Source organism: Felis catus, chromosome C2 (genome assembly GCF_018350175.1).
Source record: "Felis catus isolate Fca126 chromosome C2, F.catus_Fca126_mat1.0, whole genome shotgun sequence".
In the NCBI taxonomy this organism is placed as follows: Eukaryota; Metazoa; Chordata; class Mammalia; order Carnivora; family Felidae; genus Felis; species Felis catus.
Window position 1 is genome coordinate 82,300,507 of NC_058376.1, and position 18,989 is coordinate 82,319,495.

Here is an 18,989-nt window from a genome sequence, read left to right on the forward strand (position 1 = left end):
CTGGTTTGACACAAAATTATACCATTAGAAGGGGAAGATGGAGCCTCATTACTGGAGACTCATGGAAAGATTCTTTTATAGGCTATGCAACGATTGAGTTCAATGTCATTTAGAGAAGGAGCAAAAACTATTCATATTCTGAAAGGAAAACATTTTCATGATTTTTTGGCATATTTCTAGGCACAATTTGGATAAGAACTGAATTCCAAGAGAGGTGATTTCAAAGAAATAATAATCATGTTTCCCTTTGGAATTCTTAAAAGAGAATCCTACTAAAGTTAAATTTAAATTAAAGTAAACCTACCAAAAAGCTGCCTACCAACACAGAACAAAGTCATTCTGGGGTTTAAAACTAAGGTAACTTGAAGGCACAGGAAAAGATGTCCAACATCACTCATCATCGGGAAAATACAAATCAAAACCACCATGAGGTATCACCTCACACCTGTCAGAATGGCACGTATCAAGAAAATAAATAATCCAAGTGTAAGCAAGGATGTGGAGAAAAGGGAAGACTCATGCAGTGTTGGTGGGAATGTAAATCAGTGCAGCCACTATAGAAAACAGTATGGAGGTCCCTCAAAAAACTGAAAATAGTATTGATCCAGAAATTCCACTTCTAAGTACTTATCTAAAGAAAACAAAAACACTAATTCAAAAAGATATATGCATCCCTGTTTACTGCAACATTACTTATAACAGCCAAGATATGGAAGCAACTTAAATTCCATCGATAGATAAATGGATAAAGATGTGGTATTTACAGGGCACCTGAGTGGCTCAGTTGGTTAAGTATCCGACTCTGGCTCAGGTCACAATCTCACAGTTCGTGAGTTCAAACCCCACATCGGGCTCTGTGCTGACAGGGTGAGGCTGCTAGGATCCTCTGTCTCGCTCCCTCTCTGCCCCTCCCTCGCTTGCCTGCACATGTGTGCGCTCTCTCTCAAAAATAAACATTAAAAATTTTTTTAAAAAAAGAAGAGGTGGTATTTATATACAATAGAATATTACTCAGCCACAAAAAAGAATGAAATCTTAACCATGTGTTACAACATGGATGGACACTATGCTAAGTGAAATAAGTCAGAGAAAGACAAATACCATATGATTTCACTTATTATGTGAAATCTAAAGAACAAAACAAAACAGAAACAGATGCAGAACTAACTGAGGGTTGCTGGGGGGTGGAGTGGGGGAAGGGGGTTGAATAAAACAGGTAAAGAGGATTAAGAGGTACAAACTTCCAGTTATAAAACAAATAAGATACAGACAGGAAATGTACAGCATAGGGAATATAGTCAATACTACTGTAACAGCTTTGTATGGTAACAGATGGTAACTAGATTTACTGTGGTGACCATTTCATAATGTATGTAAATACTGAAATCACTATGTTATACATCTGAAACTAGTACAGTATTGTATGTCAATTATTCTTAAATAAAAACACTTTTTTAAGTAAGATAACTAGAGAGTGAAGGCATCCCAAAAAAGACGTCAGCTAGCCCAGCAATCAGTGAAGTGCAGTTCCTTAAACAGATGGTTTCATATAACAGGCTGTTTATGATCACACACAGTTATCAAACCATAATCGTTCCTCTGCTTTAGGTGAGCTCTCATCTCCTGAGTACCTCCTATGAGTGAGATGGTATAGCAAATACCTTCAAGGAAATTATGAGCAAGAACGCAAGGTGAAACAGGTAACAAATCTTAAATAAAAGGTACAATGCAACTAACATTGTCATAAAGGAACAAATGGCTACAAAAGCACAGTAGGGAAAATGAGAGAAGGAATTTGAAAAGAAATGAGAAAGTAGGGGAATGTGAGATGAGAGAGTAACCCACAACAGAGAGAAGACTGTGAGCAAAAGCATGGACACTGGAAAATACAAGTGCATGCAAAGAAACTGGGTTTCTTTAGAGTGCAGCCACATGCAAGAGGAGGAGGGAGATATTAGATTGAAAAGATGAGGCCTTGAATACATTCTAAGGAATCTAGAGTTTATTCCATAAAAAAACTGGGGCTCTATTGACCATGTTCAACCATGAGAGCTTATCATCATCAGGATTGGGCTTAGGAAGATTATCTAGTTGGAGAACAGAGCGAAGTAACACAAGGAAGAATTAAAAGGTAGGGAGCCCAAGCACGATGCATATGACTGCAATGGAGTCTCTCCTCCAATGGATAATTGGGGTCCGAACTAGGGCAGTGATCATGAAAACAGAAGCAGGAACAGGTGCAAAAGATGCCACCGGAAAGAGGCAACAGGACAAGGATTTATCTGTGGGGAAATGTGTGGCTTTTAAAAAGGAAGAATAAACAATGACAGACCTTGAGCCTGACAGGCAGGTAGGACGATGATGCCATTAGCAAAGAAAGAGAATACAGAAGACAGGGAAGGAAGATCAGGCATTGTTTTGAATTAGCTAAACAATAAATTGTCTTATCTATCCGAAGTCCTAAGTCCCCTCTCCCACTCTCATTCAAAGATAAAATGTAAGATTCCTCCTGTTATAAAACATTCCCTTGGGGCCCAGCTTTTGGCCTACCTCCTTTTACTTTGCTAGCAGTGTATCCCTTTCTTTAACTCTCCTTGCTTTAGTCCAGCAAACACAGCTTGTTCAAGTGCATAATTCAGCATTACCAGAGTATGAGAATATTTCAAGTTATAATCTGTGTATGTGTATCTGTAAATTCTAATTGATAATAGATAATTCAAAGAGCTTTCTCCAGCTTTAAAATACTCAATCATCACTCCCTTTCAGTGTACAGGTGCTTTCCTGGGACTCAACTCTTGGGCCCAGCCAATGCTCCTCTCTGCTTATTTAGCCCTTTCTTCTGGTTTCTGGGTGTGAACTCCTTAATTATATGATCCTAGAAATAACTCCTGAGAAAAGAGTTCTAACTCTCAGCCAATTCCCTTGCCACCTCAGCAAGCGTCTAACTGGTTATCATCCTCGAAATTCTGGCCCCTCTGTGTTTCCTTTCTTACCTATTCCAGGGGCCATGCTTACAAAAATTCTGAGTAATCTTATACAAAGTCACAAATTAACAGCTTTTTACTTCTACGTCTGTAGTCATGCAGCACACATCATATCACCTTACATTCAATGTTCATCCAGTCCCTGGTCACTGCCTACATTCCTATTTTCGCTGGCCCCATCAGTACTACACTTGTTAGTGCAACTCTTTCATCAAAAATGAGAAAAAAACTCTCAAAAGTTCATTCTTCATTGACACAAGATAAATACTACCAAAACAATATACAAGGATAGCAATTCACCAACTCTAATAGTTTAAGTACTTTATGGAGCGTCAGGCTCTTCATTTGGATCATTCCTCCAACTTAGTATAGTTTTAAATTCAAATTCCAATTCAATAAACTTGCAAACATGCCTTGAACATCTACTAGCTTCCATTGCGCTGGACACGTTACAACAAGGATACACATAAAAAAAATAATCTTCACAGTCTCTATCTATAGGAAACTCAGTCCCAGGCAGGAAAACATAGATGTAAACAATTACCATACAGTGCGCCGCGTATAGTATAAAGTGTTGTATGAACACAGAGAAGGGGCAACTAATCCAACTGGAAATATGGAAGAGGATTCTAGATTCTAAAAGAGTTTCTCATGGATGATATTTGAGTTATGCCTTGGACAATGGTTAGGAATCTGCCAGGCAGAGAAAGGGAAGGAAAGGCATGATGGGATAAAACAAAACTACACAAAGAACTTAAGACATAAAGATGACACAGAAAGCTCATGAATTGCAATAACTTAATATAGTTGAGAAGTCTGTAATATAGAGAGTGTGCTGCAGGCGGTGTGGTGGAGATAGGAGAGAAAAGTTACAGAGAAGTAGTCAAGGACCAGAAAATATAGAAGGATCTTGGATGTCATGTTAAACAGCTTTAGATGAGTATGGCAGAAACTAGTACTTGTGCTCCAACATCTGTTCTTCCTTCCTAACTTAGAAACAGAACTCCTCATTTTAGGCTAAACACATGGTAACCCACAATACAGAGTACATTTCTCAGTCTCTCTTAGCAGCTGAGAAGCAATATATCTAAGTTCTGATCAACATGTTATAAGCAGAATTGTAGTACACAACTTCTAAAAAGTTTTCTTAAAGAGAGGGAACTCCTTTCTTCATCTCTTTCTGCATTCAGGCTGGTTAGAATGTAGAGGTGATGGCTGGAACCCAGGCAGATATTTTGGACCAAAAGACAGAAACCATGTACTGAGAATAGTAACAGTGAAAGCAGAAGGCATCTGCATCCCTAATGAGTTTGTGAAGCCACTCTACCAGATCAGGTTGCCTACCTGCAGACTCCCACGGAGAAAAATAAATTCCCATCACAATTAAACTATCGTTATTTTGTATTTTCTCTCACAGCCGAACTCAATTCCAACTGATCCAACAGGGAGTCAGAGAAGAATAAAGGAAAGGCAAGATCACAAATGAAAGGAAGACAAGATTAGGTATTGAGAGACCATTTAGGAACTCCAGGTAAAAACTCTCCATACTACCTACCTGGATCAAACTGGCATTCTTTGGGGGCTTAGCAAGCTTATTCTCATATTCATCACTGCCTATCTTACAAGGTTAATAAATAGCTCAATTAAGATAATGTATATAAACGTGCTTTGAAAATTATAAAGAACTATTATAAATGTAATGCATTAATGTCATACACAATTAGAGAACATTTAGTTTTGGTATCTTGTCCAAAATAATTGAAAACTCCCTAAGAGGAAGAAATCTCCATTCTACAGCCAAATGAACAGGATGAAAATTCTAAGCTTTCAACTACAAGAAACTGGCCTGGTTCAAACTGTGCAGATGGAAAGGAAAAGCATCTGTCTCTGCATTCATTCATTAGCAACAGCATGGATCTCAAAATAGCTTTGGACTGAATTTAGTTAGATTTAAACTTAGATGATCTTCTCTGTGCCTCTAATCATTCTGAAGTGTTACCACCATCTCAGTGCCACGGTCAAACTACAGCAACACAGCGATGCTGGTCTGAGACAGAAGAAGATTCTTCACATTAATTATTTTCTTAAAGCATTCTGAAGTCAGTCAGTCACCATTATTTCACAAAATCATATTAATATAGTAATTACCACAAAATGCATCTCTCAAGGGCAGTACCCTGTATCCTAGTAGCAAGTCTACAGCTGAGATACAGTAACAATTTTTTTTTGAATTAATGGTTAGTTTTTCACTCAGGTTTGGAAGACAAAGACATCACAACAAAATTTCTTTGGACATACTGCTTTATTAAATAAGATTATTAAATAAGATTATTTTTGCTATAAAACAATTCAACTTTCTTAAACATTAATACTAAGACATCTATTCTCTGAGTACTCACTTTCAACAAAATGTCCACAATTCGTTGTTGATACTCTACAGCTTGCTTGTCATTTTTAAAATCTTCAAAAGTCTAACAGGAAGAAATTTTTAAAAATAATTATTATTTGTAAAATTTGAAGGAAACAAGATATTAATTTCTTACTAATAGGCAGGTAAAATCCCCAATAAGATAACCATTCCTCATCAGGTTTTTCCTTCTATACCTTTAAATAGTAAGTTGTTTTTAGTAAGTTAGCCAGAGAGCTATAGCATTTAATGCTGCATGGTATTCTAGGACTTTAAAACCAGATAACAAGTATAAAAATATAGTAACTATCATACAACCAAAGAGTGACTTCAGAAAGGAGGGCAAAGTTTACAGGCAATGAAAAAGAAGAAACACTAAGGGTAAGAGGCAAATTTATGAACAAGGGCTTGAGAAAATACATGTTACATGCTCAGCCATCATTCCATTTATGCTATTTAGAAATAATAACTGAAGTACAGTTTATTAACTTTCATGAAAAATAACTTTCATGATTTTCATTAAAACTAAAAAAAATGATGTTCAATGACAGATTTTTTTTTAATTATGGTAAAACTGTCACAATGTTAAAATCCTCAAGCCTACATATAAGGGCTAAGTATCCCATTTTCAAAACACACCAAGTACAGCACTCTTATGTCCTTGCACAAGTAGAGCCAGATATATTTAGAACAAAACATGTACCAAAGTAAATGACAGCATCGGATTCTGAAAATACCTAGTACCTATAAAATGCATATATGAAGGAATTAAAATTGTTTTCACTACCAAAAAAATTAAAACAAAAATATTTATTGAATAATAAAAGTGATGAAAGACTTGAAGATCTTTCCTGTGGTTTGCACTTAGCACATGTGGGTCTTAGAAATACAGCAGTAATTTAGTGCTTATTTTCCTGAAACAATAAAATAGACCACATAGTGTCCCAAGAGATTTAAAAAAAGGAATTTTAAAGCCATGAACTTTCAAGACTACATTATGGTTACATTCAAACCAAAATACTGCTGTTCTTTAAGTAGGCCCTAAATTTCCCCAACTTCTGCAATAATACTTTGGATGAGTATGCCCTTCCTTCTCCTCTCTTGACACACACTAAGTGCTTTAAACAAATGATGCTCATCTGTCTACTTAATGACAGAAAAATAAAATCTTTTCTTTTTTTAAAGCTCTTTCTTCAACGAGACTGCTTTGCTGCCAGTTAGTTGAGAAAAGTTGAGATGAGTTACCAAGGAGACTGCAGGAACTCTCAGTCTGTAAACTCAAACAGAACATATTTTAATGTTTAAGTGGGTTAAATTTTACCCTGCCTGAAGACAGAAAGATGAACTACAAAGTCTCTCAGTTCTATCTTCAGGCTTATGAACACACTAATACACACTAATACAAACACATACCTCCACCCCCACCTCAGCCTGCCAAAATGAGATGTCACTCTGCAGGTACAAATAAAAAGTACTGGGGCGCCTGGGTGGCGCAGTCGGTTAAGCGTCCGACTTCAGCCAGGTCACGATCTCGCGGTCCATGAGTTCGAGCCCCGCGTCGGGCTGTGGGCTGATGGCTCGGAGCCTGGAGCCTGTTTCCCATTCTGTGTCTCCCTCTCTCTCTGCCCCTCCCCCGTTCATGCTCTGTCTCTCTCTGTCCCAAAAATAAATAAACGTTGAAAAAAAAAAATTAAAAAAAAAAAAAGGTACTATCTGCTACAAGTGCTATTTAACTAAAAATCATGGAGAAATTAACATATGTATTAAAAACAACAGCAGTGACAGCTAGTAAGAAAAGAATTTCTTATACATTTTCCTTTTGGCAGCATGTATTCACTGCTTTGAAACATATTGAAAGTTTACTTGTATAAACATAATTAAGTGGTGATATACTATAGTATGAATATTATGATATATATGACATATTTTGGTTGTAGTTTACAGCTGCCACTAAAATGGCATGTCATTGTCATTATCACTCCATTGAAGATGCTTCCAATTATACAATGCTTGTTGGAGGAATAACATGTCCTAATGGAGAATGACAGTTTGTGAAGCACAAAGACCTACAAGCCACCCAAAAGCACAGACATGACCACAAGTAAAGTAAGAGAAATCGAATGTATATATGAAGAGAACTAATAAAATTTAAATAAAAAAGTAAAAGAGATCAGAGAAAAGATGACAAATAGAGAAGATAAAGAAAATACAATATACAAATAATTGTAGTTTAAGATGAAACAAAATAATGAAGTAGAAGAAGCATTTAAATCTGTAATTCAACAAGACTTTCTTGAAATAAAAGGACTTGAATTCACACATTGAACAGGCCTATAGTATACATGGTATGACCCAGAAAAGTCAATTCTGAGTGATATCTTAGAGTAAAACTATCAGTCTTTAAAGACAAACTAGACTGGGAGAAAACATTTGCTAAGCTTATGTAATCTGACAAAGAACTTGTATTTCAAATTTGTAAAGAACTTTCAAACCTAGCAATAAAATACAGAATTTTTAAAAATATGAACAGATATTTCACCAAAGAGAATATATACAGATGACAAACATGTCTTCTCTGCTAATATATTTTAATGAAAAGATTTTTACTGACATTAGTTAAAAGGAAAATATAATTAAAACAATAATTAGATACCACTATACACCTTTTAGAATGGTCAATTTAAAAAAATAAACTATAGCAAGTGTTGGTGAGATGAAGGAACAGACTGATACCTATACTACTAGCAGGAATGTAAAATGGTAGAACCACTTTAGAAAACAGCCTGTCAGTTTCTTATAAAGTAAAATAAAACACTTAACAAATGACCCAGCAATTCTAGTCTTTGGTATTTACTCAAGAAATGTATGTCCACACAAAGACCCATATGTAAATGTTCATAATAGTGGTGTTCAAAACAAGAACCAAGAACCATCTACTGGTGAACAGATCAACAAACTGTACACACATAAAATGGAAAATTACACAGCCTTAAAAAGGAACAACCTGGTTCAGGAGAATATGACAGCAGAGTAGAAGGATCCTAGACTCACCTAGTCCCATAAATACAACTAGATACCTATCAAATCATCCTACATACCTCAGAAATTGACCTGAAGATTGACTGAACAAACTCCACTAAAGGGAGAAAAGAGGCCACACTGAAGATGGTGGAAAGTGTGGAGACATGGTTTAGAAGAGAAACAGCAGCTCCTTTGGAGGGGAGGGAGCCATAGTCTTGGAGAAGAATGAGAGAGAAAGGAGCACACAGGGGAAAGCACAAGGAGAGCGTTTCTCCAAAGCCATTAGCTTGGAAAATAAGAGGGGCTGAATTTCACGAATTCTTGCAATCAGCAGGGCTTAAAGCCTGGAATTTTATTTTTATTTATTTATTCTAATATGAAATTTATTGTCAAATTGGTTTCCATACAACACCCAGTGCTCATCCCAAAAGGTGCCCTCCTCAATACACATCACCCACCCTCCCCAGACTCTTAAAGACTGAAAAGAAACTGAAGGTTGATGGGGGTGGGAAGCCTGGAATTTTAAAGGTCACAGGCTTAGCTGTGATAGAGCTGGAGGGCACTGAGGGGCTCCTGGAGAGAAGGTAAGCAAGCCACTTGGGGGCAGACAGTGTGGAAGCAGCAATCTCAACAGTGGCTGAGGCACACGGCAGTGGGCTGGGGGGGGGGGGATGTACATTATTTGCTCTTCTCAGAACTCTTCCTGGAGAGGCAGCAGTCATGGACACACCACACCTCTTTGGGAAACAAAGGAGCTGGCTAGTGCTATTTTCTTCTCTTGCCCCTCAGCAGAAACACAGAGCCACGTGTGGGAAGCAGTGCAGTTCTGACACCGGCTGCCTAACTTGCTTACAACAAGCCCCACCCCTCTGTACTCTGGTGGAACTGCCCTTCTCAGTCACGCCTGCATCAGTTCCAGCACAGTGGGCCCCCCCTTAGAAAACCAACACAAACCCCCTGCCCATACCACATCTCCCGACCAGAAAGTTTTGCAAGGCCTCAGTTCCAGTGGAGGTGGTGACAGGTCTCATTCCACAAGTAGATCAGAGCACACTTAGTTAAAACTGCCCACATGCAGGCCAGGACCAAACATTGTCTATGGCAGGCAAGGAGAACTTCTAAGACCACTGGCCTGAAGGATAGAGCAACCAGAAAACAACAGCAGAGCAAACAAGCACACACTAGATACATTCCCTGAAGCACTAGGTGGGCCCCGGGCACTACATTACCTTAAGGCCATTACTTTCAGGAGCAGGACACATAACTAGCATTTCTAACACACATAAGGCAGAGATTTAGACAAATGCAAAGACAGAGAAATTTATCCTAAGTAAAAGAATACGATAAGGCCGCAGCCAGAGATTGAAGTGAAAGTGATATAAGTAACATGCCTTACAGAGAATTTAAAGCAACAATCACAAGGATACTCACTGGGTTTGAGAAAAGAAGACATCAGTGAGACCCTTACCACAAAGATAAGAGTTAAAGAAGAATCAATCAGAGACAAAGAGGGCAACAAACAAGATTAGAAACATTCTTGATGCAATGAAAAGCAGGCTAGAAAAGCAGAAGAATCAATTAATGACCCAGAGAAAAAGTAAAAGAAAGTAATGAAGCTGAGCAAGAGAGAAAGAATTATGTTAAGACCAGACATAGGGAACTCGGGGACTCTATCAAATATAACAACATTCATATTACAGGAGCCCTAGAGGAAGAGAGAGAAAAGAGGGCAGGAAATTTATTTAAAGAAATAATAGCTGAAAACTTCCCTAATCCAGGGAAGGAAACAGACATCTAGATCCAGGAGGCACACACAACACCCATCAAAATCAACAAAATCAGGCCAACACCAAGACATATTGTAATTAAATTTTTAAAATATAGCAATGAAGAAAAGAATCTTAAAAGCAACAAAAGAAGTCATTACCTTACAAGGGAAAATCCATAAGGCTATCTGGAGATTTTTCAACAAAACTTGGCAAGCCAGAAGGCAGTGGTTTGATATATTCAAAGTGCTGAATGGGAAAAATCTGCAGCCAAAAATACTCTATCCAGCAAGGCTACCATTTGGAATAGAAGGAGAGATAAAAGCTTCACAGACAAACAAAAACTAAAGGAGTTCGTGACCACTACACCAGCCCTGCAAGAAATAGTAAAGAGGACTCTTTGAGCGGAAAGGAGAGGACAAAAGTGACAGTATAAAAGCACAAAACACAAAGCAGTAAAAATGAGTATTTCTGTAATATTCAGCCAAACAACTCACACAAGAAAAAGGATATAAAATACAATAACATATACCCAAAATGTGCACAAAAGGGAAGAGAATGGATACAAAGTTGAACAACCATCAACTTAATAAGAACTATTATTTGCAGAAGAGGTTTTATACAAACCTAATAGTAACCATATATCAAAACCCACTAATAAACATGCAACAAACAAAGAGAAATCCAAATATATCACTAAAGAAAATCAGCAAAACTCAAGAGAAAGACAGGATCAGAGAAAATCTCCAAAAACAACCACAAAGTAAGTGATAAGATGGAAATAAATACATATCTATCAGGAATAACTTTGAATGTAAGGGGCTAAATACTTCAGTCAAAAGACATAGGGTGTCAGAATGGATAAGGAAACAAGACCCATCTACATGTTGCCTACAAGAGACTCGTTTCAGATATAAAGACACCTTCAGACTGAAAGTGAGGAGATGGGAGAAATATTTATCATGCAAATGGATGCCAAAAGAAAGAGTAGCAATACTTAACACTGGACAAACTGGACTTTAAAACAAAGACTGAAACAAGAGACAAAGAAGGGCATTATATAATAATAAAGGGAGCAATCCAGCAAGAAGACGACATAACAATTGTAAATATTTATGCAGCAAACAAGTAGCACCCAAATATATCAAATAATTGGTAACAAACAAAAAGGAACTACTTGATAATAATACAATTATAGTAGGGGACTTTACCACCCACTTAGATCAATGCACAGATCATCTAAACAGAAAAGCAACAAGGAAAGAATGGGTTTAAATGATATACTGGATTAGATAGACTTAAATATATATTCAGAACATTCCAACCTAAAACAGCAGAATGCACATTGTTTTCAAGTGCACATGGAACATTTTCTAGAATAGGTCACATATTAGGTCACACAACAGGCCTCAACAAATGCAAAAAGATTAAAATCATACCATGCACCTTTTCTGACCACAACACTATAAAACTAGAAGTCAACCATAAGAAAACATTTGGGAAGACCACAAATACAGGAGGGTTAAACAACATGCTACTAAACAATGAATGTTCAACCAGGAAATCAAAGAAGAAATGAAAAAAATACATGGACACAAATGAAAATGAAAACACAATGGTCCAAAACCTTTGGGATACAGCAAAAGGAGTCCAAAACTTTATAGCAATTCAGGCCTACCTCAGGAAGCAACAAATATCTCAAATAAACAACCTAGCCTTACAACTAAAGGAGCTAGGAAAAGAACAAACAAAATCCAAAAACAGTAAAAGGAAGGAAATAATAAAGATAAGACCAGAAATAAATGAAACAGAAACTAAAAAATGGAACAGGGGCTGAATGAAACCAGGAGCTGGTTCTTTGAAAAATTAATAAAATTGATAAACTCCTAGGCAGTCTTCTCAAAAAGGACCCAAATAAATCACAATGAGAGTAGAGAAATAACAACCAACACCACAGAAATACAAACAATTATGAGAGATTATAAAAAACTATATGCCAACAAATTGGACAACCTAGAAGAAATGGATGAATTCCCAGAAACATATAAACTACCAAAACTGAAATGGGAAGAAGCAGTAAACTTGAACAGATGAATAACTAGCAAAGAAATTGAAACAGTAATCAAAAAACTCCCAAACAAGAAAAGTCCGGGACCAGATGGCTTCACAGGTAAGTTCTACCAAACACTTAAATAAGAGTTAATATCTATTCTCAAACTATTACAAAAAACAGAAAAGAGAGAAAAACTTCCAAATTTATTCTATGAGGCCAGCATTACCCTTATACCAAAACCAGATAAATACACCACTAAAAAAGATAACTAGAATAAATAAACTTAAAAAAAAAAAAAGAAGGGGTGCCTGGGTGGGTTAGTTGGTGTCCTCTGACTGCGGCTCAGGTCATGATCTCATGGTTTATGAGGTCAAGCCCCACATTGGGCTTCGCACTGACAGTACAGAGCCTGCATGAGAGTCTCTCTCCCTCTCTCTGGCCCTCCCCTATCTGCTCTCTCTCTCTCTCTCTTTCAAAATAATAAATTAACTTAAAAAACATAAAGAGAGGGGCGCCTGGGTGGTTCAGTCAGTTAAGCGTCCGACTTCGGCTCAGGTCATGATCTCACAGTCCGTGAGTTCGAGCCCCGCGTTGGGCTCTGTGCTGACAGCTCAGAGCCTGGAGCCTGCTTCGCATTCTATGTCTCCCTCTCCCTCTGACCCTCCCCTGCTCACGCTCTGTCTCTCTCTGTCTCAAAAATAAATAAACGTTAAAAAAATAAAAAATAAAAAATAAATAAAGAGAACTAGAGGCCAATATTCCTCAGGAACACAGATGCAAAAATTCTCAATGAAATATTAACAAACCAAATCCAACAATATATTAAAAAAAAAAAGCATTCACCATAGTGAAGTAGGATTTTTTCCTGGGTTGCAAGGGTGGTTCAATATTCCCAATCAACGTGATACATCACATTAACAAAAGAAAGGATAAGAACCATATGATCCTTTCAATAGATGAAGAAAAAACATTTGACAAAGTATACCATTTTTCATGATAAAAACCCTCAACAAAGTAGGTTTAGAGGGAACACACCTCAACATAACACAGGCCATATACGAAAAACCCATAGCTAAAATCCTCCTAAATGGGGAAAAACTAAGAGCTTTTCCTCTAGTGTAAGGAACAAGATAGGGATGTCCACTCTCACCACTTTTATTCAACATAGTAATGGAAATCCTAGCCACAGCAATCAAACAAAAAGAAATAAAAGGCATTGAAAGCATCGAAGTAAAGTAAAAACTTCAAAGAAGTAAAACTTTCACTATATGCAGATGACATGATGCTATATATAGAAAACCTTAAAGATTCAACCAAAAAACTGCTAGAACTGATAAACAAGTTCGGTAAAGTTGCAGGATATAAATCAACATACAGAAATCTATTGCATTTCTATATACCAATAACGAAGCAGCAAAAAGAGAAATCAAGGAATCAACCCCACTTACAACTGCACCAAAAACAGTAAGAGAGCTAGGAATAAATCTAAGCAAAGAGGTGAAAGAGCTGTACTGTAAAAACTATAAAGCACTGATGAAAAAAATGGAGGATGACACAAAGAAATGTAAAGACATTCCAAGGGCACCTGGGTGGCTGAGTCTGTTAAATGTCCAAATTCACATCAGGTCATGATCTCGCAGTTCCTGAGTTCTGGCCCTGCATAGGGCTCCATGCTGACAGTGCTGAGTCTGCTTAGGATTCTCTCTCTCCCTCACCCTCTGCCCCTCCCCTGCTCGTGCTTTCTCTGTCAAAATAAATAAACTTTAAAAAAACAAAAAGAAAGAAAGACATTCCATGTCATGCACTAGAAGAACAAATACTGTAAAATATCTACACTACCCAAAGCAATCTATAGATTTAATGTAATCCTTACCAAAATACCAACAGCATTTTTCACAGAGCTACAACAAATGATCCTAAAATTTGTATGGAACCACAAAAGATTCCAAATAGTTAAAGCACTTTTTTTTTTTTTGATGTTTATTTATTTTTGAGAGACAGAGTGACAGAGCAGAAGGGGACATAGAATCTAAAGTAGGCTCCAGGCTCTGAGCTGTCAGCACAGAGCTCAACATGGGGCTCGAACTCATGAGCCACGAGATCATGACCTGAGCTGAAGCCGGCCCCTTAACCAACTAAGTCACCCAGGCACCCCCAAAGCAATCTTGACAAAAGAAAAGCAAAGTTGGGAGCATCACAATTCTGGATTTCAAGTTTTCTTACAAAGCTGTAATAATCAAAGCAGTATGGTACTGGCACAAAAACAGAAACAAAGACCAATACAACAGAATAGAAAACCCAGAAATGAACTCACAATTATATGGTCAATTAATCTTTGACAAAGCAGGCAAGAATATGCAATGGGAAAAAGACAGTGTCTTCAACAAATGCTGCTGGGAAAAATGAACAGCTACATGCAAAAGAATTAAACTGGACTATTTTCTTACATCAAACACAAAAATAAATTCAAAATGGATTAGGAACATAAATGTGAGAACTGAAACCCTAAAAATCTTAGAGGAGAACATAGACAGTGACATAAGCCATAGCAACTTATTTCAAGATATATCTCCTGAGGCAAGGGCAACAAAAGCAAAAATAAACTACTAGAACTATATTAAAATAAAAACAGCAAAGGAAGCAATCAACAAAACTAAAAAGGTAACCTATGGAATGGGAGAAGATATTTACAAATGACATATTTGATAAAGGGTTATTATCCAAAATATATAAAGAACTTATAAGACTCAATAGCTTAAAAATGAATAATTCAATTAAAAAATGGACAGAAGACTTGAACATTCTTCCAAAGGATGACATACAGATGGCCAACAGACACATGGAAAAGACGCTCAACATCACTGATTATCAGGGAAATGCAAATCAAAACTACAATGAGATTTCACTTCACACTTGTCACAATGCCTAAAATCAACAATACAGAAACAACAGGCGTTGGTGATGATATGAAGAAAGAGGAACCTTCTTGCACTGTTGGTAGGAATGAAAGCTGATGTAGCCACTGTGGAAAACAATATAGAGGTTCCTCAAAAAGTTAAAAATAGAACTACCCCATGATTCATCAGTCATACTACTGGGTATTTACCCAAGGAATACAAAAATAAATTGAAGAGATACACGAACTCTGATGTTTACAACCACATTATCTATAATAGCCATATTATGGAAAAAGCTCAAGTGTCCACTGATTGATGAATGGATAAAGAAGATATGGTGGGGGTGCCTGGGTAGCTAGTTGGTTAAGCGTCTGGCTTTGGCTCACGTCATGATCTCAAGGTTTATGGGTTCGGGCCTCACATCGGGCTCTGTGCTGACAGTTGAGAACCTAAAGACTGCTTTGGATTCTGTGTCTCCCTCTCTCTCTGCCCCTCTCCACTTATACCTTCTCCTCTCTCCGTCTCTCAAAAATTAATAAACTTTAAAAAAATTAGAAAAAAAAGAAGATACGGCATGCGCACGCACGCACGCACACACACAATGGAATATTACTCAGCCATAAAAAAGAATGAAATCTTGCCATTTGCAATGGCACAGATGGAGTTAGTACTATGGTAAGTGAACTAAGTCGGTCAGAGAAACACAAATACCATATGATTTCACTCATATGTGGAATTTAAGAAACAAAACAAATGAGCAAAGGGGAAAACAAAAGAGAGAGGCAAACCAAGAAACAGACTCTTAACTATAGAGAACTGATGGTTACCAGAGGGGAGGTGGGGGGGGATGGGTTAAATAGATAATGGGGATTAAGGAGTACACATGTGATGAGCACTGAATATTGTATGCAAATGTTAAATCACGATACTGTACAACTGAAACTAATATTATATTGTATGTTAACTAACTGGAATTTAAATAAAAACTTATTAAAAAAAGGGCCAATCTATTAATACAAGCAACAGCACTGATAAATCTCAAAAGCATTATTTTAAGTGAAAGAAGCCCGAAAAAACTACAAAGCATATGATACTATTTATATGACATCCTGGCAAGGGCAGAATTTCAGTATTAGAAAGCAAATTGGCAATTGCCAGGGGCTGGCATTTAGGATGTGATGGAAATGTTCCATGTTAGTTGTAAGAGTGGTCACAAGACCGTATGCATTTGTAAAACTCTTCTCTTGAAATGGATGAACCATACTATATTTTATATAAATTATACCTCAAGGAAGCTAAATTTAAAAACCTTACTTTAAAAAATATTCCAAAGTGAAAAAAAGTGGTAAAATGGGATTTAAAAATCTGTCACATAAATTACAAGCCCCTGAAAATGTTTTTTATTAAGATATATTAACTGAATTAGGAAAGTTGGATGATGAACCAATCGTGGCAAAACAGCTAGTAAGTCCAGGATTTCAGATCCTAGGTCTTGTCAATTTCTCCAGCTCTGGTACTTGGGCATGCAGCCAACACATGATACAAGCATGTAAGAAAACCTCCACATGCCTTTCAAGCATTTCAAATTCATTAAGTCCAAAAGAGAATTAATATCTAGATGTTTCCCCATCGCTCACCACAACCTCGTCCTACCCCTCATCTTCTGAGAAACCAGTTTCTCTTCTGATTCCCTAATGAATAAACCACCATATATCCAATTAACCAAGTCAGAAATCTAGGAATCTTTGACACTTCCCATTTGTCTTATCCTTCACATCCAGTGGCACAATAAGCCCTATGTTTTAGGCCAATTTGCTTCCTAAAATATCTTTCAAATCCCTTCACATCTTATTATCCCTGGTATCACAGCCTTAATTCAAGCCACCTCTATACTATACTTTAGATTACTACAAAAATTTGCTAACATATCTTCTTGCCTCCAAAGTTGTCTTATTACAACCCATTTTCATACAACAGTTAGGGGGAGTTTTTCTAAACTACAAATCATGATATTCCTCTACTTAAAAGGTTTCGGTGGCTACCTACTACTCTAGTGTAGAAGTCTAAACTTCTCACCATGGATTAAAAAACTCAGTCTCTTCCTACCTTTTCTTTTTTTTTTTTTTTTTTTAATTTTTTTTTTCAACGTTTATTTATTTTTGGGACAGAGAGAGACAGAGCATGAACGGGGGGAGGGGCAGAGAGAGAGGGAGACACAGAATCAGAAACAGGCTCCAGGCTCTGAGCCATCAGCCCAGAGCCTGACGCGGGGCTCGAACTCACGGACCGCGAGATCGTGACCTGGCTGAAGTCGGCCGCTTAACCGACTGCGCCACCCAGGCGCCCCTCTTCCTACCTTTTCGATTTGTTTCTCACTATAGGCTTCCTTACACTTCAAGATGTGGTCATACTGATTTTTTTTTTTTCCAATTCCTTAGTATACATTGTTCTGTCTTGTTTCCAGGCCTTTTTATATATTCTGTCCTTCTACCTAGAATACTTTTCCCTAATCCTAACCTAATTTCTATCCATCCTTTGAGACTCAACATGAACATCATTTCATACAAGAAACCTTCCTTAACCTTCCATTAGATTCCTCTCTTAGGTGTGTGTATGGCATCCTGCACTTCACCAATGGCACACACTACACTTTGCTATAATTACTTATCTAAAAGTCTAGAAGCTCTCCTCCACAAAGGCAGGGTTTATATCTTGTCAGCCAAGGGTACACTCCCAGTTAGTACAGTACATGTGGCATACTAGGTGCTCATATTTGCTATGCAAATGAGATTGTACTGCAACCTTACTATCAATCAATCCTCAATTCAGATATCAGCACAATTCCAAACGCTACCAGAGCCCTTAAAAAAAAAAAAGGAAAATTAGTTAAAATTCTTTGTTGCTCTCTACTACTTTTTCTGTACCCCCTGCCTCATCACTTTGTTTCTTTTTTCCTACATGCCGGAGACCAAGTATTCTTATGTTCTCTAAGGTTGTTTAAGGTTTCTTTTTTTTTCTTTTTTAATTTGTTTTAATGTTTATTTATTCTTGACACAGAGAGAGACACAGCATGAGCAAGGAAGGGGCAGAGAGAGAGGGAGACACAGAATGTGAAGCAGGTTCCAGGCTCTGAGCTGTCAGCACAGAGCCCAACGCGGGGCTAGAACCCACCAACCGTGAGATCATGACCGGAGCCAAAGTCGGACGCTCAACCGACTGAGCCACCCAGGCACCCCAAGGTTTCTTAAACCAATCAGATCTGACTTCCAGTTCTAAGTTTCTTTTCCCTTCTTCCTATGCAATTAAAATTACTACTTCTGAAGCCAAATATTCAAATAAACTAATTAAAAGAATAATATAACTGGGAATCTTAACTTTCTCATAGGCTTTCTTTTTATTTAAGTTTATTACATTATTCAATTCATAAATGTACTGTATGCCTCATTAGAGAAATTTGCCCCATCTCACAATCACTAATAATATTTAAGTCTTATTTCCTTCTGGTCTTTTTTCTCTAAATATTGTGCATATGCAACATTTGTGTGTTTTATACATTTGTGGGTCTATTGTTTCACTAACCACTGTAATATAAGCACTATCCATATCATCAAAAGCTTTTTGAAAAACAACTACAATACTATTTAATTGGAATGATATATTATGTGTTATATAATTATTCCCCTGGGGGCATTTTCATAGACAACCTGGCTCACCCAAATCCATCTTTAATTAAACATGTATAAGGATTTTTTTTCAGCACGAAGCTCCCAGATTCCTTTTAAATTCCAGTTATTTCCACTATCATCACCACTACATGTCCTTCAACCTTCTTCCATATTCAGTATATGAAATAATATAATT

General features: G+C 37.2%; 1 protein-coding gene and 1 long non-coding RNA gene across 17 annotated transcripts in view; both read right to left on the reverse strand.

The window, feature by feature from the left end:
• The window catches only part of VPS8 (VPS8 subunit of CORVET complex), a 252,516-nt gene that overhangs the window by 127,902 nt on the left and 105,625 nt on the right, over window positions 1-18,989 (reverse strand). For all 16 annotated transcript variants that reach the window (XM_045037181.1, XM_045037182.1, XM_011286041.3 and 13 more), the window contains one exon: window positions 5,384-5,455. In XM_045037181.1, the coding sequence (XP_044893116.1) occupies window positions 5,384-5,455 (72 nt within the window). The remainder of the gene's footprint in view (window positions 1-5,383; window positions 5,456-18,989) is intronic.
• On the reverse strand, window positions 16,161-18,233 carry LOC123379998. The gene is made up of 2 exons (XR_006585195.1): window positions 17,485-18,233; window positions 16,161-17,234 (listed from the first exon to the last, which is right to left on the reverse strand). It is a non-coding gene; the product is annotated as an uncharacterized LOC123379998 (long non-coding RNA).